General features: G+C 32.3%; 1 protein-coding gene across 3 annotated transcripts; it reads right to left on the reverse strand.

Moving 5' to 3' along the window:
- Window positions 1-718: 718 nt before the first annotated feature.
- LOC130893386 (lysophosphatidylserine lipase ABHD12-like) lies at window positions 719-21,827 on the reverse strand. Of its 3 annotated transcripts, XM_057799441.1 has the most exons (9): window positions 21,702-21,816; window positions 21,387-21,467; window positions 20,905-21,011; window positions 9,040-9,158; window positions 7,401-7,706; window positions 5,918-6,165; window positions 3,773-3,934; window positions 2,809-2,936; window positions 719-890 (listed from the first exon to the last, which is right to left on the reverse strand). In XM_057799441.1, exons 3-9 carry the CDS (start codon window positions 20,991-20,993, stop codon window positions 830-832), a joined length of 1,113 nt encoding a protein of 370 aa, XP_057655424.1. In that variant the 5' UTR covers window positions 20,994-21,011; window positions 21,387-21,467; window positions 21,702-21,816; the 3' UTR covers window positions 719-829. The 3 variants fall into 3 exon arrangements, with proteins under 3 accessions (XP_057655424.1, XP_057655426.1, XP_057655425.1); XM_057799443.1 differs by lacking the exon at window positions 20,905-21,011 and having other exon boundaries at window positions 21,702-21,827; XM_057799442.1 differs by lacking the exons at window positions 20,905-21,011; window positions 21,387-21,467; window positions 21,702-21,816 and adding an exon at window positions 14,939-15,052.
- Between the last annotated feature and the right edge of the window lie 987 nt (window positions 21,828-22,814).

The following is a 22,814-nucleotide window of genomic DNA, read 5'->3' on the forward strand; positions in this document are numbered from 1 at the left end:
AAATCATCAGAAGCCTCTTCTTTTCATAAAACGATGAGTTCTGGGACAAACTTCCACCACGTCCATCGATTCAACTGTTTAAGTCTTCTTTATTCCATTATCTTCTCTTTCGTGAATTGCAACTGACTTATTATGACTAAAAACGATCTTAATCGAGATTCTGGTCATCTGAGATGAGTTCATCGGTTATATATTATTGGTGTTTATTATCAATATTACCAGAAGCCTTTACTCCAAAAACGTTATACTCTAAAAATTTCTTCTTCTAAATGTAGTCTAGCTGTTATTTCAGTCGTGGATTCTATATAGTTTTTCCTGGTACACTCAGTCATCTACCTTATCTTGATGTTGAAATGGATCCTTGGTTCTCCTTTAGCCAGTCTCTTCTTTTGGGGTAGCTTTCGGTACAATTGTGTCCTGGTGTACCAATAAAGGAAATTTTCATTATATACTTTTCAACTTAAATTAAATTACCTCTCCAAATGTTCTCAAGAGAAGAGCAAATTTGTTTCAACCTAATTGGTAAAATGGAAAAAAATTAAAAATTCAGTCAAATCATTTTCGGGAATACTAAATGGACAACTTTTACGTTGGACAAACAAGGTAAGTTATTTGAAGAAGGTAACTCGGCATCGAAGCATTTGTTTCAAAAACAGAATTATTTACAAAGAATATTTTTTTGGAACTATTACTACTAGTTACAATAAAAAAATTTGCATCAAAATCCATTTTTATTATTTTATCTTTACTGATCAATATAAATTCATTAAATCACAGAAATTATTATTGCCTATATGTTATTAATCTTCCCAATATTCACCAAACAACTTTATCTACTGGAATTCAGCGATTTTCCTCTATTTCTTCTTTTGGTTAACGACACAAAATCCCTGGAAAGAAATAAAATCTTATATAATGGATGGAATAATTATTACAATTATCAGATAAACAAAGGGGTGATATTTGGTGAGCTACAATGACAATCAACTAACTAACTAATTTAGCTTTGGATTGAATATAAGTTAGTCCCAATGACAATCGACTAATCAAGAGTGGTCAATACACAGGAAACAGTTTCGCATTTCGAGGTTATGTTTTAAACGTCACCTAGTAATTGTATTAATTACTTCAGATTTAGTTAGTTCTTTTTAATTGTGTCAAGTTTTCCATTTTTTGTATTTATATAGTCTTTTGAACCAGTACTTCAGTTTAGACATTTTTTCCAAATTTTCCTTTGATCTTATATCCAGGAGTTTTTAATTTATGTTAATTTCTCTAATAGTCAATCCCTTGTTTTAATTACCAACTTTCTGTACATTTTCATTTGTTTTCTTTATTGAAATAACTTACTCCTAACGATTACAACTAAAGAGGTTGTAGTAGCAATCGGATTCGAGTTTCAATCTGTTCAGACTAGAGAGCTGCTATAAAACCCATAACTGGTATGCTCTAAGCTTGTACTGAGGTACAAAAAAAGGCTTAGATAAACATGAACAACGAGGCTAATAAGAAAAACCACCACCAGTGGATTCAGTGTCTTCCATCGGTTTGAGTACTACTACTAAGCAACTGGTTCGTTTAAGCATCTAAAACACAGTCATCTTGATATTAAGAGCAATTCAGATTAATTTTCGTGCTTAGAGGAAGAAAAAAATACAGATCTGAGTCATCGGTGAGTGACCAGTATTCACAAGTACATAGCCAAGTCCTACACTGAATTTAAGAAAGTTTAAGGTGCCTGTTTAGTTTGTCTCTTTTTCAGGTTTAAATGGGGTACCATCCCCCTTAAACTATCAGACTTTTGCGTTCCTTTTCTGGCAAATACATTGTGAAATTATAAGAATCCAAACCAAATAGTCCTTATTGTTCATGAATTTTCCTATTGCATCAATGTTGGTATGGCTACGTTCAAATCTAATGTTTTTGCCATAAAATAAAACCATTAAAACACTATTTTTTTCTATTCAATTGTTGCTTAGAGGAAGAAAAACTGTGGAACCAAGTCCATCATTCACATGTACATTGTCAAGTCCTGCATGGTTCAAGCCTAGGGTCTCCAAGGATATCAGTCTTTGGCAGGTTTAAGTGGGGTACTACACTCTCCTGTAACTATTACACGTTTGCACTCCTTTTTATGGCAAATATATTGTGGAATTAACAGGATACAAATCAAATAATCCTTATTGTTTATAAAGTTTTCTATTACGTCAATGTTGATATAGTTTTGTTGAAATTTAATAGTAGTCTGATTCTTCTAGTGCAAACTTCATAAAGACAAGTTTTTGTGGTGTTTTTCCCATCAAAACATCATATTTTTTTCTATTTAATTAAAAAAAAAATTATTTTGCTACAACTACTGTAAATGATCGGTTAAATTCAAATCAGATCTGCCTAAAATGTTTACAGTCACTGTTTGAAAATAAGTAGTCAGTCAAAAATAGTTTTTTTTATTTGTGACGGCATCTTTCATCCCAAATTAAAATAATTAATAAACTGAATATCCATGATTTGTTTGTGTTCCTGGATAGATTTCCTTTTATTAAATCCATCCATACAGCGAATAATAAAATAACTACAATCATAATTTTTTCAAAAATATCTTCTTACTATAGCCCCCTGTAGATAAATTAAGATTAAATATAATCGAATTGAAGTTAGAAATCGACAATTTTTTATATATTGGAAGTTGCCATACAACAGAAGTGACTACTGCTCCACAAATAATTTATTAATGAAATAGGGGAAAAATTTTTTACAAAAATGATGCGGTTGAAGAAAATTGTTTTTTTTTTTCTCTATAATACCAACCTAATAATGCCATCGATCTCAGGCGCTCTGCATATAAATTTGTGTTGGTAACCATGTTTACCATCAAACTCGTGAAACATTAAAACCCCTTGTGAATGTCGTCTACATCTCTTACCTTCCTCGTATAACTGTAAAATAATTGATTATTATAATACATAGAAAATTTTAATACAATACATGGGATATTCCTAAAATAATTCGATCAACAAAAAACACTTTTTTCGACAAAGTTGATGCTTCGGGGCAAAAGTAATTATGTACTTTTTGTGGTACCTGGTATAGTGAGATCAATAGACAAATTACTCAATGCTCAATTCAGACAATTCTCAATTAGTCGTTCCAATGGGTATTAATAATAGTTTGATGACATGTTAGTGACAGAGACAGTGACATTTTAGTGATGTCCTTTCAAACAGTTTCAATGTTTTATGGAAAAACAATACATTATTTGGTTCTTCGAGCCTTTTATATCCGGCTCAAAGGACCAAAGTGTAATTATGTTCTTGTAATGGTAGAAAACAGTGTGTTCAGTAACAATAAACAAATATTATCCATACTTGAGATGTTTTTTAATTTTAAAACAATAAAACATTGAAATTTTTGATGTTATATACAATTTCAGTGTATTAGTTTTGTGGAATTGAGCATTGAGTAGTTTGTCTATTGACTTTACTGTACCAAATGTCAAAAAAGTTTAATCCTTTCTGACAAACAGCTGACACTATCTGGGTGTTTATTTATTCTAATGATGAAGAATTTTTCCCAAAGAAGTGGTTGTTTCTTCATAAGAAGGTGAAATTGAAATTAACATGAAGACATATTAATCAGAATCCTTCGATAAAAGGAAAAGTGTGTATTCTAATTTGAAAATAACAAGGAAATATTCTTGTGGAAATCAATTCGAAGTCTTTTTACTAAACCAACCACCACTTTTTAAATTTAGTTTTTTTGTTGTGGTACTTACTCTTTTTCCCAACTTTATAGGTACCACATGATCGTCCTGGGCGTGTAAAATTAGGATAGGGGCATCTACATTACATATATATTTATCACTTTCAAAAGTGAAACCATTTTTATACATCGGTTCTGTAATTGTGTAGCTGAACCATGGCAAAAATCTAAACATCTGAAAAAATTAATAATCATGAATAAAATTGAATTTGCTATATAGTGTGTTCATAAAGTAAAGCATTAATTCATTATAGGGTAAATAAAAAATAATATTAGAAATTCCGGAGCTATGATTTATTCAACTATTTTTTTAAATTATTGTCTAATCTATACAGTGAACTACCATCTTGTGATCACTTAATCAGTATTATTATTTCTTAATTCATGGTATTCCTTTAATGGACAGATTCTAAAAAATGTATAAAACGTTGACTGTACAAAAATTTGAATTTACTTACAAAATAATTTTTAAAAAAATAAACATGAAATAAAATTATGTATTATTTAAAAACTACTTGGATAAATTATTAATAACACCCCGTATATTTTTATTGTTTAAAAATATTTTTCGATATTTTTTTTATTTGTCTAAAAAAAAGTGAGAAGCATTGAAGTATTAACAAGTTAAATTACTAGAATCTCTCAGAAATATTGAAGGTCTAAGTCTAAGTAAAAGACATTAAAAAAGTTTTAAGAACTCTCATAAATATTAAAGTAAATTACTAAAAATTTCTAGAAACATTACACTGAAGTATTAAAAGCTGTGAAAACACTAAAGTGTTAAAATTGAAAAACAAAATCATCAGAAAGAAACATTAAAATACTGAAATTTACCAGAAATAAACATTAAAATACTAAAAATTGTCGGGAGCATTAAAATAAAGAATTAAAAACTGTTAGAAATATAAGATAGGTACTAAAAAGTACTAGAAACATTAAAGTGAAGTACTAAACACTGTGAGAAACATCAAAGTAAAGTATTAAAATTAACATTGAAGTACTAGAAACATTCAAAAACATTGCAGTGAAATACAATAAACTGTCACCTAAATTAAAGAGCGAAAAACTGCCAGAAAAATTAAAATAACATATTAAAAACTGTAAGAAATATTAAAGTAAAGTACCTAAAATTGAAGTAGAGTATTAAAAAATGTAAGCGACATTAAAGTACAAAAAACTATCAGAGGCATTAAAGTGAAGTACTAAACACTGTGAGAAACATCAAAGTAAAGTATTAAAATTTACATGAAAGTACTACAAACCGTTGGAAACATTGAAGTGAAGTACTAAAAACTTTCAGCGAAATTAAAGTACAAAAAACTGTCAGAGAAATTTAAATAAAGTTCTAAAAACTGTGAGAAACATTAAAGTGAAGTAACTGAACTACTAGAAATATAACTAAAGTAGTAAAGTACTAAACACTGTGAGAAACATCAAATTTAATGTAATGAAATTGACATTAAAGAACTAAAAAGCGTTGAAAACATTGAAGTGAAGTACTAAAAACTGTCAGCGAAATTAAAGAACAGAAAACTGCCAGGAAGATCAAAATAAAGTATCAAAAATTGTGAGATACATTAAAGGGAAGTACATAACACTGCCAGAAACATCAAAGTAAAGTATTAAAATTCATATTAAAGTGCTATAAACAGTCAAAAGCATTGAAGTGAAGTACTAAAATCTGTCAGCGAAATTAAATAACAAAAAACTACTAGAAAAATTATTAGTAAAGTATTAAAAACTGTGAGAAATATTGAAGTAAAGTATCTTAATTGCCAGAAACATTGAAGTAAAGTACTAAAAAATGTAAGCGATATTAAAGTACAAAAAACTGTCAGATGTACTAAAGTAAAGTACTAAACAATGCAAGAAACATCAAAGTAAAGTATTAAAATTTACATTAAAGTACTAGAAACCGTCAAAAACATTGAGGTAAAGTATTAATATTTTTTCACAAAAAATAGTGATGACATCTTTACCTAAAGTTGGTTCGCCCTTTTTATTGAATGATAATTTGAAAACACAGTAACTTGAAATAAAAAATCGACCTGTTTCATAATTTTTCTATATTATTGTTTATTTAGCTAAGAATAAATTTATGCAATACTTTATGGATGTTCAAATTCATAATATAGTAGGTAAAATGTGAAATACTCACCCACGATAACGGAAATTCGGAACATTCGTCCCTAAAATTATTAAATGGAGATTCCAATATCACACCAGTTGGCTCTATTCCTCGTTTTTGAAGAATAGACAGAGAGTGTAATGAGAGACTAGTTCCTAATGAATGACCCCAAACGAACAAACTACCCTTAGTTCTTTCGGCCACCCAATTGTACATGAATATGCAATCTTTGACCAATTTAGTTTCGGATGGTTGGTCGTTTGTCGAATCACCATAACCTCAAAAAAAAAACAATAGTGATAAATATGTATGTTAATTTTGTACACACTTCCGCGCAGTTATCGCGACACAGCCAACCCCGCAGAAGAAATTTGCTAGTCTATCAGGACCAAACCTAAAATATCCCTTACCCCGCGTGAACCAGGTCCTCATTTCAGTCACAAACATCCGAGCCATCGGGTTCCTTTGAGAAGAGAAGTTTGGATTAAGGAAGAAACGAAGCACCTAAGACCAAGCTATGAGAATAGTAAGCCACGTAAGGATTAAGCAGGACCCAATCGACTGGAGTAGACTTCTTGTATGGCAGCAAAGTCTTCACAAAGGGTTGATATCCAGAATAAGAAAAGAACAGAAGATTCTGGATTGGGCTCAAAAAAATCCGATCCAAATTGTGGTAAATGTGCCACTAGAAACGACGAAGGTAACAGTGGTCCTCATAGCGTGAAAAGGAAACACCTGGACCTCCTGAAAGCCATCCTGTACCAAGAACCGCATTAACTAACTAGTAGATCAGACGAAGAATGCAAGAGGATGACTCAACGAAGATGATTCAGCTCAGAAATGACTAAATTCTACCTCATCAGGGTCATCCTGATCCCAATCATCCATGTATACATCTACAGCATGGGGATGTACCACTTATAGACGTAAAAAGAAGTTCCGAGGAAGGCCACAAGAATAACAAGATTGAAACCAAAAGAATATAGGAGTCACGAAGGAAACCACCATAAGAAGATTTGAAGACTTCATAACGCACCCTAAATGGTTGCTAATGGACTACATGAGGCAACCAAGACCGAGAAAAAGCGAAAACACGAAAAAAGAAATTGTGAGTTGACAAAATTTTGAAGGTCATTTCTAGTCGTAATAAGCCCCTTCTAGAAGCTGCGCCAAACACATTATCGAAAAAAACTGAAGGAAAAAGTGCATGATACTATCCTGAAGAAAAGAAGAGGATAGTCGAACATTTCCACTAAAATCATGGAAGTAAGATAGCATAAACTATTGATTACCCCATCAGGAGTAGGAAAAGAGAGTGGTAACACCAAAACTGGGATAGTTGCAGCTCGTGGAACCTTTAAAGGGAGAGAAGTATGTGAAAAATCTTTAGAAGGCTGGACCTCCATAAATTTCACTAATGGGAGATAAAAGCCATAAATAGAAAATTGTGCAGAAGACTAATAGAAAAGGTTTTAGAAATAGAATAGAGAATTCAATCCTTGAATATACTCACTTCTGTAATCAAAAGCTATAACATGGAATTGTTTCCTCAAAATTTTGTACAGTTCAACTCTATGTCCAGATAATCTCGCGCCAGCGTTACCATGATAGTATATTATCACGTCTTTACCATCTCCAAGTGCTTCTTCGAAAAACTGATCAGTTTCGTTTATAACGCCGTAATCATCTTCTATTGTTAGGGGAAGAATCTGCCAGACGCCCAAAGTTATATCGTCATCAGTTTTTAAATAAAAATTTCGAGAATTGTGCAAACCATATTTATGTGGATTGGCATAATCGGCGTTATATGGCAAATGCGCTGAAAATGAGTAAATAGTGACAATTACCATGAACTTGATATAATTATTGAAAGATACATACAAGAAGGGAATGAAAACAGTTGCCAAAAAAGTCCTCCTTTATATGTCTAGTATGCAAGTTTACTATCGATTATATCCCTTGAAGATTCGATGGTATTTATATGTAGTGACCGGGTTAGTCACGGCAGAACCTTAATTTCAACTTCTCGGAGAAACCCCATAGTTTGACAAGCTTTTTGTTGTGGAATAATGATTTGCCGATGCCCAATAAGATAAGGCAGTAAAGGAGAACATTAGCAACATAAAGTTCAACTATTATACTGTGATTATACACAAGTGGTAATCCACTACCTCAAGCAATAGCCCACCTAACCATCGCTCCAAAACTTCTATGCATATGCTTCTTAACAGCAAGTCTAATAGAACGTCAATCTGTACGACAGAGTCTTATCTAAGGCTGCCTTGCTCTTATTACGCCAAAAGATGAACTAAGGCTATGTAGTGACCCCCAAGCGACTTAGAAGGCACTGTAGGTTGTATTGGACCACTACGTGCAAGCAAGAGTGGTAGTGCAAACAAAATTCTAATGTGGCTACCAGATCACCGGAGTGTACCAAGCAATGAGGAAACAGACAGCCTTGCCAAAAAAGTAACGACTCCATATTTTGGATCAAAACTCTACTGTATCCGCATCGAAACGATAACTACGGATTCTGCGACCAAGCCGAGCCTCTACTATGCGGAAATCTTGCCCATGCCATCAAAAGGCTTAGGTATCTCGAAGTGGGACTGAAAAGCGTCAGAAAAGTAACTTCCTTTGAAAACAGAATAATGTGATATAGAGTCCTGTACAAAATATCCTTTAGGTATAGATGCAGAGTGGTTGAAAAGTCAAAACGTCTCCTCAAACAATCTACAATGCGATATAATGTAGGTTTAGTAAATTATGTGTCTTATTTTAAAGAATGTTGTTACACAACTATATGTCTAAAAGTCACACGTCGATGTTTTAACATGAGAACGTGGGTGCTTCACCTGCTATATGTTAGTCTAGAGACTACTGCCTACCACATTTAGACCACCTGCAGATACCCTTAAGGTAATTATAATATCGTTTTAAACTCTTGTCGGAGTAAACTCTATTAAACGCAAGTATTTAATCACCGCGTTTCGCTCGACTAGATTCCTTTTGATACTAAGATGTGAAACTGTCGAATTTAAGAGATCCATACTTGTGAGATGCATAGAAAATGGATCAGTTATTGTAACAATTAAATTAAAATTTATTATTAAACCAAATGGTAATTATAGGAAATGAAAATTTGCACTTACCGAAGTTTAAAAACAGAACAGCTGTCTGTAGCTTGTAGGAGAATTTGAAAATCAGTGGTAATATAACAAAAAGTAAAAAAGATATTACCAGTAATACTTTGACAGTAACAATGGAAATTCTGAAACAAAAAGGAAATTATGAAAGCTGTTTCTGCATATAGACGATCTCAAAGGGGTAGGATTGTCTAATGAAGCCACCAGTATCTAAGAACCTTTGGTAGACTCGCCTTATAGCTGATCAACTTACATGAAAACGTCAGGCCACCACACCCTGTAGCAAAACAGCCTAAATTGACTTAAAAACCAAGACTTTATGACCAAAATTATTCAATGTACAAAATCCAACCTTTTTCCAAATGTAATACCGAACCGACTGTCTGTTGAAGCTACCAGTAAGAACCTTTAGAGGAAGACTAGCCTTATAGCTGATCAACTTAAATAAAAACGTCAGGCCACCACAAACCAGGATTTTATGATCATAATTATTTAATGTACAAAATCCAGCATTTTTCCAAATGTATTCACGAACCGATCGTCTATTGAAGCTACCAGTATCTAAGAACCTTTGGTACATTCGCCTTATAGCTGATCAACTTAAAAGAAAACGTTAAGCCACCACAAACTGTAGCAAAACAGCATGAATTGACTTACAAACCAAAATTTTATGATCAAAATTATTCAATGTACAAAATCCAACATTTTTCTAAATGTATTACCAAAACGATCGTCTATTGAAGCTACCAGTATCTAAGAATCTTTGGAAGACTTGCTTTATAGCTGATCAACTTGAATGAATATATCAGGACACGACATACTGAAGCAAATAAGCTTGAACTGACATACAAACCAAAATTTTATGACCAAAATTATTCAATGTACAAAATCCAACTTTTTTCCAAATGTATTACCGAACCGATCGTCTATTGAAGCTACCAGTATCTAAGAATCTTTGGAAGTCTTGCCTTATAGCTGATCAACTTAAATGAAGACGCCAGGGCACGATACACTAAAGCAAACCAGCCTGAATAGACATACAAATCAAGTTTATATGATCATAATTATACAATATACAAACTCCAACATTTTGTTCAATGTCTTCCCGCATCAGATTGTCTATTGAAGCTACCAGTATCCAAGAACCTTTGGTAGACTTGCTCTACAACTAATCAACGTTTGGCCGTCACACTGACTCAAACTTGCCTGGATCAGTCATAAAGCTTGAGCGGGTTCAGTGAGTAATATACCATTTTGCAGAAAGTTACCATAGTCAATTAAAAAAGGTTGGTTGGATTTTTGGTGAATGGGAAAAGGACATTATTAATACAAAGTGGGATTGAAGAGAGGGTTTAATCTAATGGCGATGAGGGAATTGTCAAAGAGGTCTTCGTAGGCCGTGGGTAGCATCCGAAAGGGGAATATAGAAGTTTCTTCTTGGGGTTTCATGGTAGGGGCCTTCTACTAGTGATCCAACGGTTGAGAAGGGTGTTTTTGGCAAGTGGAATTGGGGGGTTGCAGATCATTTAGATGGTTCATAATGGGGGTTATGTCAATATCGACATAAACGGTGTTACTGGAGCTGAATTGGCACTTGTATTGGCAGTACCTAATAATGGACTGCTTATTTTGAGAAAAATCTCACCGAAAGTAATGGAGATCAAGTTATTAAAAAAATCCTTCTTAAAATTAAAAATGGATTCATACCGACAAAATTATGTATTGACTACTTGTTTATCCCGTAGCAACTTATTCAAATGATTCTAGAAACAAAATATGGAAATCACTGGGTTGGGTTAAGAGCTTGTTAAATCTTTAAAGAGTAGATGTGTGTATTTTTACAGAATAGGAACAATGACAGTTTGACAAAGATGTCATTTATACAAACAAAGTTCTACAAATACCGTGAAGCTCTGATGTTTATTTCAAATTTCTAAATATATGGTTCCATAATCTAGTCCTCGATTTGGCCTCTATTCCGATATGTTTATTTCGCCATATGGTTTCCTTCAAACATATTGCTATTCTTAAGGCTTTGGTTATTTGCTCTCTTACTTCGTTCTCGACGTCTCCAAATCCTGAAATCTTACATCTTAACGGAGCTTTGGATGTGGTCGAAAACCGAAAACCAAAAGAACGATGGAAACAGCAGAGATGAAAGTGCTACGCAGGATAGCCGGAAAAACCCTACTGGACAGGGAAAGAAGTGAGTGCAAAATAGATGACGTCAACGAATGAGTTCTATCAAGAAACAATGGAACGAGCACATAAGTCGTATGGATAACAATAAATTGATCAATATAGCGCGCGATAAATCCATCCATAAATTCCATTTTGAAAGAAACTCCACCAAAAACATTGTTTATTATATATCAAAGACTCGTTTCCTCCAAATCTAGATACGAACATCGCAGTGACTAAGACGTAATTTGAACTCAACGGTGAATAAAGAATTTCTCCTTTCGTTATGGTCCAATTTCGTTTAGAATGATTCTGGCATCAAGCCAAGGTCTATTCAAACAAAAAGCACATAGGTTAAGTTCCAGGTTAAGTAATACCATTAACTAATGAGGCTGTTGTGGTAAGCCTTCGTTGATATACTGTATAACTTGTTGCATTTGGACGGGTTATAATCGTCTCGAGGCATATTTTATAATGAGAACCAAAAGAATCAAAACTAACTCAAGTCTTAAAGAAATATAACATCGGAGTTTGGGTTTCAGCTTTTTACTAAAGGCGATCACAACAAAATGAGGTGCACACAAACAAATTTCATTTATAATAGTATAAATAAGATATAAATATAAAGCCAATATATATCTACAACGGGTTAAAAATTTTTGCCAACCCCATAATCCATTCATTGAACTTCAAAATTATATACTTAGGGTCGAAACGGTTATACTTTTTGAGGTAAGACATCTTTTTGTGAAGTTCGTATAGGAATTGTTTTCGTTCTCGCAAATTCAGAGTTAGTAAGTTTTAAAATGTTTGAAACCATGGAACTATCCGTTGAAACTCCTCCATTAATCGCAAGTCTTCATAATTTAGGTACAAATAACCGTATCATCGCCAGCGAATTAAAAATACCTCGACGTTAAGTAGACCACAACGTTAATGAATATGCGTCCACTAGAAACTTTGACGATAGATAACGTTCAGGGCGACTTCGAAAATCGACAACCGCTGAAGATAAACTTATTGCAATGATTACTAAACGTGATCTACGACTCACGGGCCCAGAGATAGCAGCTCAAGACAATGGATTTAGGGATCTGCCTTTGAGTTCTTCTACAGTCAAAAGGAGTTTGAGAGAAGCTGGACTTTTTGGAAAGATAGCAGTAAAGAAACCTCTTTAAGACGTAAAATAAAAGTGGGAGGCTCGGTAATGATTTGGGGATGTTTTGGAGAAAGGGCGACAGGACAGGAAAGTAAAAAAGCAGTTTCCTACTTCCACTTCACATCTTTGGAATATCCTGAAAAACGAATGGGACGGAAAAGACGATTATTTGTCGAAATTGTTGAAGAGAATGCCAAAATTGTGCAATGAAATAATAAAAGCAAAAGGAGATGCTACATCGATGAAGTAAACATTTAAATTTGTATAGATTACAGTATTTATGTGAGGAAGATATAGAAATAGTTTGATATTTATCAATTGTTGGGCAGTGTAATAGTGAAAACCAACAAAATTACTACAAATTTGTTTGTAATTTGATACTACAGTCATTTGGTTGAAAAAATAGAGATTGACGTGCTTTTTCCGAATTTCAAATTTGTCACTCTCGCGCCGCCATATTGTGAAAAATTGCGCCAAAAAGCAGTTTTTTGATAATAACTCCTTTCCGACGCATTTTACAGGAAAAACATATCTATACAAATAATTGTATTATATAGAAAATTTCCTATAATTTATGTCAGTACATTTTTTTTCTAAAATCAATAGTTTCGGTGTACGATCGAAATAGTAAAATTTGGAAAAAACGATGCGCATCATAGATGGAGGATATTTATTACACCGGGGCTTTTGGCAACACCTATTTGCATTAAATACATTATTTCCGTCCATTCACGTTATATATCCATTGCAATTATCGTATTTGACCGATGTCCAGAAGATGTAGCAACCCGTAGTACCAAATATGTAGAGCGATCCCGACGATCACGAAAAACTGCTTCAGTAGACATATTTCTTGACGAAACAATAACGCCAACTGTGTCACAAAGTAACTTCCTGGGTAATGATGCGAACAAGAACCGCCTTATTGGAATGTTGAAGACAAAATTTAAAGCTGAACACTTCATGGTTAATCAAACCACCGAAGATGCAGATACGTTAATAATTAATACCGCAATAAACGTTTCATCGGTATTAGATTTTGTAATAGTTGTCGGTGAAGATGTAGATCTCCCCGTTCTTTTGACGGCGCCATCAACACATCCAAATATATAAATCCTTAAACCAGGAAAAGGAGAAATTTCACGGCAAATATACTCCTTAAATAGTATAAAAATTAAATGGCTGCAAATCATATTTCATTTTTGCATGCCTTTAGTGGTTGTGATACAACATGATCCGAAACAACTTTGATTGAAACGAGGTTATCGAAGTATTTAAAAATCCGAATGCTAATCCAGAAGTTATTGCTACATCGAATTATAGTTAGTGATGTGAGAAGTTGTAAAAGTCCATCTTTAAATAATTATAGATAAGCATGCTTCACAGCAACAGCATATAAAAGTAAATTCAATATTGCGTCGCTACCACCAACAGAAGCAACAACATTCGTTTCGAACTCACCAGGTTCAGCAGTGGTATGGAGACGAGCAAAATGGGGATGGGAAAAAGACAATAACGGGCTCATTCCTGTTACTACATTCGAGCCCCCTGCTTCGGAAAGCTTGCTGAAACTTATTTCTTACAAATGCAAGAGAGGTTGTTAAAAAACTTGCGGATGCAGGAAGGCAGGGCTAAAGTGTGTGCACGCGTTGGGTGCACGAACTGTAGTGGTTCTTGTGATACTTCGCATAGATCACAATATAGCAGTGGAAAGAAGAGGAAACTGTCACTATTTTCGAGCAAATAAACGACGAAATGGAGAACGAAAAGGACCGCGATGAAACTGATGATCCCATCGCCGATGATGCAGAAGAAACTTCCGTCTTTCCGATATTTCAATCAGTACTAAAGACAACGGAAGCACAACACCTGGCCCGTCAATAACAATGAAGGTGATTGTACTAAATTTGGCTAAATAGTGAGTCAGATGTGAATTAGACCTACTGGAGATACCACGATAACAAACGCGCCGCTTTCTCTACCTCATGGTGGTGTGGAAATGAGTATTTCTGCCGAAACTTGTGTTGAACTGCACTTTACGGCGCTCGTACGCCAAAACTATTGATTTTAGGGAAAGTTATGACATAAATTGTAGGAATGAAATGCGTTATTATCAAAAAACTGATTATAGGCGATATTTTTCAAAAAAGGCGGATCAAGCGACGAATATACGAGGTCGCAATGTTGAAATTCGGTAAGAGCACGTCAAAATCTATAAAATTGCCAATTTTCAAAACTTCCGGAAAAGTTCTTACGTAAAAATACCTAAAGACCGTACTATGAGTTCAATGAATAAAAATAATAATACAGACGAAGTATTCTACTTCTTTTTGGTATTTGAATAAAGGCAATCAAAATTCGCAAAAATCTTTTTTGAAATACTTTTTCTTGTAAATAACTTTGGTCTAAATGGAATAATAAAATCGAAGATTCGATAAAAATATCGTCAACATATTATAAGGTACTAGAAGTATGATTGAAGAAGTGGGCCAACATGTAACCGCTTTCTCTCATCGCCCTAGATAATGTAACATGTTGAATAATATTATTAATCGTATTATTTACCTTTTATATAAATCTATTCTTTTCCTATAAACACCATTCCAGTAAGGAAAATTGTAGTAGTAAACTTTTCTTTCAGTCATATTTTCACAACACTAGATCCGCTAACGCGCATAGCGAATGGCGTAATGTGTTACATCGAATAAAAAAGAAATTGCGATGTAATTTTCCCACGACCACAATCGACGACGGATTGGGGGACATAACATAACACCTATTTTAAATAATCAAAAGAGAATGGAAAAGAATACGATTAAGAATGATTCGAAAACAATAAAGTTGATGATTTGATCAAATATGTTGATAGAAAATAGTTTTTCGCCTAACTTTATTTGACGCCATTGCCAAATTCAACCTTTTATGAAAATGAGCGTTCAAATGAAATCAATTTGGTGCGTAATAATTGAGATACTTTTTCTTAACTTACATAAGAAGTTCAATTTTGTTACTGGTCCGAATATACCACCAACACCCAATAATATTGAAGATAAAAACTGACATAAAATACTTCGAGAAGCAACTTGAATGTTAGCTAAAATATAGAATATAGAAATTTAAGGAAACTGAAATTATTTCAGCTGAAACGAGCACCATATGCATATCGATCCAGCTCGTCGTGAAAGACCCTGTACAATGAGATCTATTTAGTAGTTTTTTCTTCTTAAAATAAATAAAACACTTTTTTTCAACCAAAGAACAGTTTTTAATCAATTATATATTTTTCATTTTTCAATGATCTTTTGCAATCTTTCTTTCAGCTTCATGATTCCGCGCTCATAAAATTTCTGGTTCTTATCAGCAAAAAACTTAACCAGGTGCGATTGAAGGTCATCGACATTTATGAAAGTTTGACCATTCAAAGAATTCTGCTAACTTCGAAATTAATGGTAAACAGATGATGCCAGATCAGGGCTGAATGGGGGATGTAGCATCCCTTCCCAGCCAAGCTACAATTGTTTCTTAAGTTGCCAAAGATGTGTGAGGCCTTGCATTATCATGGTGGAACACTAAACCTTTCCGATTTGACAATTCTGACAGTTTTTCTTTAATTGACCGTTTGGTTCTTTGGAAGCAGCTCAAAAAACTCAACTCCTTTGTAACCCCACCAAATAGCATGAGCTTCTTTTGTTGTTTTTCAGCTTTCGATGTGGTTTGTGCTGGTTTTTTGTGTTTGCTTCTCCTCTCGAACAGTTATATGACGATCCTTCAATTATGACTTTAATTTGGTCATGATCAATTTCAGTAGGCCGACCAGAACGTTGCTCATCTTTGAGAAAAAAATCTCCAGAACGGAATTTTTTATAACAATTCTGGCACGTGCGCTATGTTAAGCAATCAGCACCATAAACTTCACATATTTCTTTGTAAGCCGCAGCAGCTTTCTTTCCTTTATGAAAATAAAAAAGTAAAATGTGCAGAAAATGCTCGTTTCTGTACTCAATTTAAAATTAACCCACAACTAATGAGCTTTAATAAGAATCACAAAATACTTGCTATTTAAAAAATAAAGTAACGCTCTCTATCATCAAAAAGCGGAAGTTGTCAATCTTATACATGAAAGGTGAAAAGTTATTGGTCAGCGTATTTAAGTTATAAAGTATATACTTGCCAGTATTGCAAGTTTTTTGCTGTTTTCCTATAACCAGGTAAGCCGCAATAACCTGCAGCAACTGTATCCGCCCTTTTGTCTAGACTTTCTCACTCAACTACGCTTTTTTCAGCAAGTCAATTTAATTTTCTTTGTTGCCACCGACGGAGATGAATACAAATTTGAATAAAACGTTCCTGTGAATGGAAATATTCCTATTTCAGGGTTATTCTAAAAAAACCATATCAAACATTAAACCTATCTAACGATCTTCTCACCTTAAGAAAGTACATAACATTGAATGTTTATTTTTTCGAACTATAGTTTGAAATTGAGGTCGTTAATTTGAATCAGGATAGGAAAAAATCATGATTTCTTTCTTTTTTTTATTTTATTATTCAATGTAACTATATTTTCACGCAAAACAGAACGCGCCCTTAAAGGATTGTGTGGAAGCAGCAACCCAATAATAAATTTTAAAAAATGAGTTATTTTATTTTTCAGATAATTTCTTATATTTTTTTTGTACATCACACCGAATAATTTGTTTAACCCGTTAAGTACTGAATTATTTGAAGACTTTTATGCACAAATAACGGATTTAATTAGTTGCTATATGAGTTAATATGTAAGAGTGATACATTTTATTTGGAATATACTTATATTGATGATAAAAATATATTTTATATATTTCAATTACAAAATGTAAATAAATATATAAATGAAACTAAATAGAAATATTTATAAAGAACAAGAACTAACTTGAGTCTTATAATTTTGTACCGGCCTATGGGGATAATTCTCTATCTCGTGCGCCTATTTTTGAGTCGTGTAAGCGCTTTAGTGAGGGCCGAGAGAGCCCTGAAGATGACCAGCGTCCAGGTCGCCCTGTGACTGTTTCAACTCCGGAAACAGTGACCAAAATCAACCATATTTTGCTTGCAGATCATCGAATGAGCATCCGGATGATTGCCGAGGCTGTAAACGCCAATAAAGAAACGGTTAAAAAAATTTGTCGCGAGGAATTACACATGACAAAAGTCTGTGCGAAGTTGTTGCCAAAAAATCTGACTCCTTGCCAAAAGCTCTTGCGCCAACGGGTCTGCTCAGATTTCCTTGAAAGGTTAGAAAAAGATATGCTTTGAATGGGACACGATTTGAGTCGATGGAAGCAGTAAAGCAAAAAACGGCAGAGCTCCTAAAGGCACTCACCAGCACTGCTTCAATCAATGGAAAAAACGTGTGAAAAGGGGAGTGGATTATACTGAAAGGGAGCATTGGAATGTAGAATAATTTTTATAATAAAACCCTTTTTCGTAACCAGCCTACATTTGTATCTTGTTCCAGTAATTTTAAATATAATTGTGGAGATACTAATACTAATTGTCCATGTACAGTGTGTAACATTTTTTCAAAATTGGTTGTGCGAATTCTTGGACAACACACTCAGACGCCGGTATATCATTTCCTGGTATTTCATCTGTTCCACTATAGATTTTAAAACGAATACAAGAACCTGATTAATACTCGCATAGTTTATAAATTTTCATTCCAAATCGCGCTCGTTTCGATAGATTGAACTCAAACTTCATAAGAGATTCATCTAGTGATACTGCGCTCTCTAAAGTATAAAGATTGTCAAATGTATTATTCAAATAATCAACTAAACTTCTTATCTTCCTAATTTTATCATTTTTATCCAACTTTTCGTTGTTTTTAAAGCAAAGGAATCTTGTGATATCAAAATACTATCTCGAGGTATATTGGCTGCAAAAATGGGAGTATTTATAATAGTTCTTTCTGATCAATATAAACTCAATTTAGATTTTTTTACTTGAGATATAAGAATATATAATGCAAGATATCCTTTTATTCCATCCACAGTTACTGGAAACCAATTTAGGTTTCGTTTATTTGCACCTTCTTTCGCAATTCTTTGACTGACATATCTATTAGTTTCTTTTACTATAATTTTTCAAAAAATTTCACTTTCAGTGGTGTAGGATTATCACCTTATCTGCGCTGGTACAAAAAATTGATTCCAGCTATTTCTTGAAATTGTTATATATCGGCAAGATTTTCTTTTACGTCCCAAATCCAATATTACTGCAATAGTTCGATAGAAGATTCACTATCGCTCAATAAAAGCCGCGTGCGTTTTCGACGTACTTGTATTACTTCACTATCGTCAGTATCGCTTTCCAATTTATTGTCGGTTTCATCATTTCCATTTTCTAATTCACTGTAATCTCTGTTATCATATAGCTTTAATTCTACTTCATTGGAACTAGCAATTGTTTTTGATCAACGTCCAAAGGCTGAGGTATCGCAAAAATCAACGCCTGCTTTTCAAATTCAGATGACGACCGTAACTTCGCTCAAGTAAACAGATCTCCCTTTTTAAATGTACTCAAAGGGTTAATTGGTATATACACAGTTACCAGCATAAACTTCCCTTATTTTTGTGCAGAATATAAATTTGAAAAAAGATACTGTTAATGTAGCAAATTTGGCATCAATTTCTGATCCACCAACGTATAATTTTCGCGTGTATCATACCGAATAATTTGTTTAATTTATATATAAAGCGGTGGTTAGCATAAAATCAACTAATAATTGAATATAATAGAAATTTGAGAAGAAAAAGTGGCACCATTTTCAAGATAACCATATTCAGCTCCAATTTCTGAGTACCCCTCGTATATATATTTTGCATATTATAGCGAATAATTTATTTCATTTGTGTATATAGGAATGTAAACATAATATGTCCTTCTAATTGAATAAAATTGGCAAAGAAGTGACACCGTTTTCAAAATAACCCTATTCAGTCCCAATTTCTGAGTACCCCTCGTATATCTTTTGTGCATACCACAGCTAATAATTTATTTCATTTGTGTATATAGGAGTGTAAACATGAAATGTCCTAATTGAATAAAATAGAGATTGGAAAGGAGGTGACACTGTTTTCAACATATCCCTATTCAGCCCCAATTTCAGAACACTCTCTATATATTTTGTGCATACCATAGCGAATAATTTATTTCATTTGTGTATATAGGAGTGTAAACATAAAATGTCCTTCTAATTAAATAAAATATAGATTTGAAAGGTAACACTGTTTTCAAGATAACCCTATTCAGTCCCAATTTCTGAGTACTCGTCGTATATATTTTTTTTGTATACCACAGCGAATAATTCATTCAATTTGTGTATATAGGGATGTGAGTATCTCCTTTATACCTGAATATATAAGAGATTGGAAAAATTGAGTGGCAACATTTTCAAGATAACCACACACAGCACCAATTTCTGAACATCCCCTGTAAAAATTAGTTTTCTACCACAGAGAAAAATTTATTTAATTTGTGTATACAGGGTTGTAAACAAAATACCCTTATAATTGAATAGAATAGAGATTTGAAACGAAGTAAGTGACACCATTTTCCAGATATTCACAAGCAGCGTCCATTTCTGAACACTCCCCGTATAATTTTATGTATACCTCATGGAATAATTTGTTAATTTATTCATACAGAGTTATAAATATAAAATCCCCATATTATTGCATAAAATAGAGATTTTTTTCAAAAAGGTAGTTATAACAATTCCCAAACAGTCATATTAGGCACTAAATTCTGAGCACCCCTCGAATAATTTTTATATATACTACAACCAATACTTTGATTAATTTGTATAAACATGATTGAGAGGATGAATTCTAATTATTTTGCTTGAAATAGAGATTTGAAATAAGTGAATTACACTACTTTGAATATAGTCAAATTGACCACCAATTTCTGAGCATCCATTGTAAAATTTTTCGTATACAACATTGAATAATTTTTGTGTATATCTGTGTATACATGGTAGTAAATAATTAATTAAATTGTAGATAGAGGTATGTGAGAATAATTTACCCTTATTTTGGTGAACAATATATAAAACACTGTTTTCCAGTATTCAAATTCGCCATCACATTCTGAGCACAATTCGTATAATTTAAAAAAGAAATAACCACAGATTCAGGAAACTTTAAGCAGTATTTAATAATATTTTATATATTTCAACCTGACTCACTTTGTTTTGAAAAAGAAAATGAATTTTTTTGTGTGTATCTGATAAATTTTCCAAAAAATGAAAAATTGAGTCATGTGATAATTTGAACAAAGTTGTAGTGAAATTAATTGTGGAATATAAAAAAAACAATAAAAAATAGGGTGTTTTATTAAAAAAATAATAATAATGACCTCAATTCAATGAAAACTGAAAACCATATCACCAATAATTTTCAATTTTACATATAACACACAGTAATACATTAAAAATACATATTTTAACAAATAAAAAACAAAAATCTGAAAATACTATGAATACTTACACATTAAAGAAACACAATGTACACAACATACATGGTATAATACTTCCAACTGTCAAATTTATTAAAATATTTCTGAAATTGGATTGCATTTTGGCAACTAATCTGAACTAAAATCAAACACACAACTTACAAATAATATATTAATATAACAGGACAGGATATTCCAAACGTTTGATAAAATTTTGTAAGTAAGTATATTGCAAATTTATCAACTGCTGTTGAAAGAAATCTATAATATGTACCCACTTATTTTGTTTTTATCAACTCTAGAAAGTCCCAAGCAGTTAAAACGTAAAAATGATATGAAAAGCAGTAGTTTAAAATTTCTTATCACATTCTATGTATAATTGAGTTATCTATTCATTTGAAGTCTTTTTTAAACAAGGAACAATAATTGGTTATTTTTTAAAGCTAAACAACAAAGTTTTAATTATTTCAATATTTTCATAAAATTATCAAGATTGTATAGTTTTAAAACTCACCTTCTAACTAACCGTCTTTTTGGTAGAAATAACATTATACGTTAATCCTCATTTAGTTTGTGCTAAATAGCTTAGGTACCCCTGAAATAATTAAAAATAATAATATGCTTCACTCAGTATCTCTACAAATTCGCTAAAATTCATTGATAATTTATTATTGTTACGTTATCTACACGGTTTACTACAAAGGAATAATTTATCTGCTTTTTTCGTAATTTTATGAAGTATTTCCTTGTTTAATTTTTCAATAGTAGATATCAAAGGTTATAATTTGTGATAGTGATGAAAAATGTATTCTACTGATATTCAACTTACTTTTATAAGGATTAATAAAATTATTAGGTCAAAAGTTGAAATATTGTTTCATGCAGTTTTTGTTTTCAAAATTTGATTTTGTGTCAGAATCATAGAATTAGAAAAATGCACAAAAAAGTGTCAATTAATCATGTGAATGTAGCTACCAATTTCGATAAAAATTTTCCGACGCCATCCGAACTTACAGTCCATAGGTGTACCAAAAAATTTTTCAATAGTCTAAAGACTAAAATCGTTCATTTAATATTTTGTTTAAATTTCCTTGACATCTCTATTTATGTAATAGATTATGTTGAAAATAATTATTGTGAAATTTCAGAAGTGATTTATTTTTAGCATAAGCTTACGTTGATAAAAAATCATTTTTGGAAATTATTTTTCATACATTAAGATCTTGCTATATCTTCAATCGACCAAGAATTGTAAAACAACTCGTTAATATCCTAAGTAAGCCCTATCTTTTTATATAGAACCGAAATACCTAAAAAATAAATATTCTCAAATTTCCTTTGCCTATATTTCTATAATTGATCATTGAATTAATTTTCTATGAAAAAAAACTTTAAATGAAGATGAATCATTACTAAGAAAGTTATATTTTTATGAAGCTGCTAGAAAATTTTGGAAAATATATTCAACTATTTAATAGGAAATATCAAAATGTGAAATATTTTCTAGTTACACCTCTGTATAGTATGATCGGCTGACATCGGAGGTCTAAAGCAACTTCACACTGCTGTCATTTTTATTTTCATGTTTAAAGACTGATAATTATTGTGTACTAATATCTAAACGTCATTTTATAATTAATTTTAGTGAATTTTTAAAATTATTCTCCAAGCAATATCCTATGGAAATTGTATGTTTCCTATAAATAATTCCTTATAATATCAGAACCGTATTTCCTTTGTTTTTATAGATTGTTAGGAATTATTTCCAATATGTAATTCTACTAATTATGGAGTTAATTGAATTCTGAAATAGCCTGTCGAAGAGATTTCAAGTATAGAAAAGTTGTGCTATATTATAGGTCGTGTCAAAAATCGAAAATGAACGTTAAAATGAGATATCTAAAAACATGAATAAATAAGCAATATAAATATTAATGAATTC

This window comes from Diorhabda carinulata, chromosome 4, assembly GCF_026250575.1.
Source record: "Diorhabda carinulata isolate Delta chromosome 4, icDioCari1.1, whole genome shotgun sequence".
Taxonomy (NCBI): Eukaryota; Metazoa; Arthropoda; class Insecta; order Coleoptera; family Chrysomelidae; genus Diorhabda; species Diorhabda carinulata.

Bases quoted from the DNA above. Each gene is read 5' to 3' on its own strand.
- LOC130893386 (XM_057799441.1), bottom strand. From the start codon at position 20,993: ATGCAATCCAATTTCAGAAATATTTTAATAAATTTGACAGTTGGAAGT. The intron at 9,159-20,904 runs GTAAGTATTCAT...TTTTTGTTTCAG, and splicing joins ACATTGTGTTTCTTTAATGT to AATTTCCATTGTTACTGTCA. The intron at 891-2,808 runs GTTGGTATTATA...ATTTCTTTCCAG, and splicing joins GAGATCGATGGCATTATTAG to GGATTTTGTGTCGTTAACCA.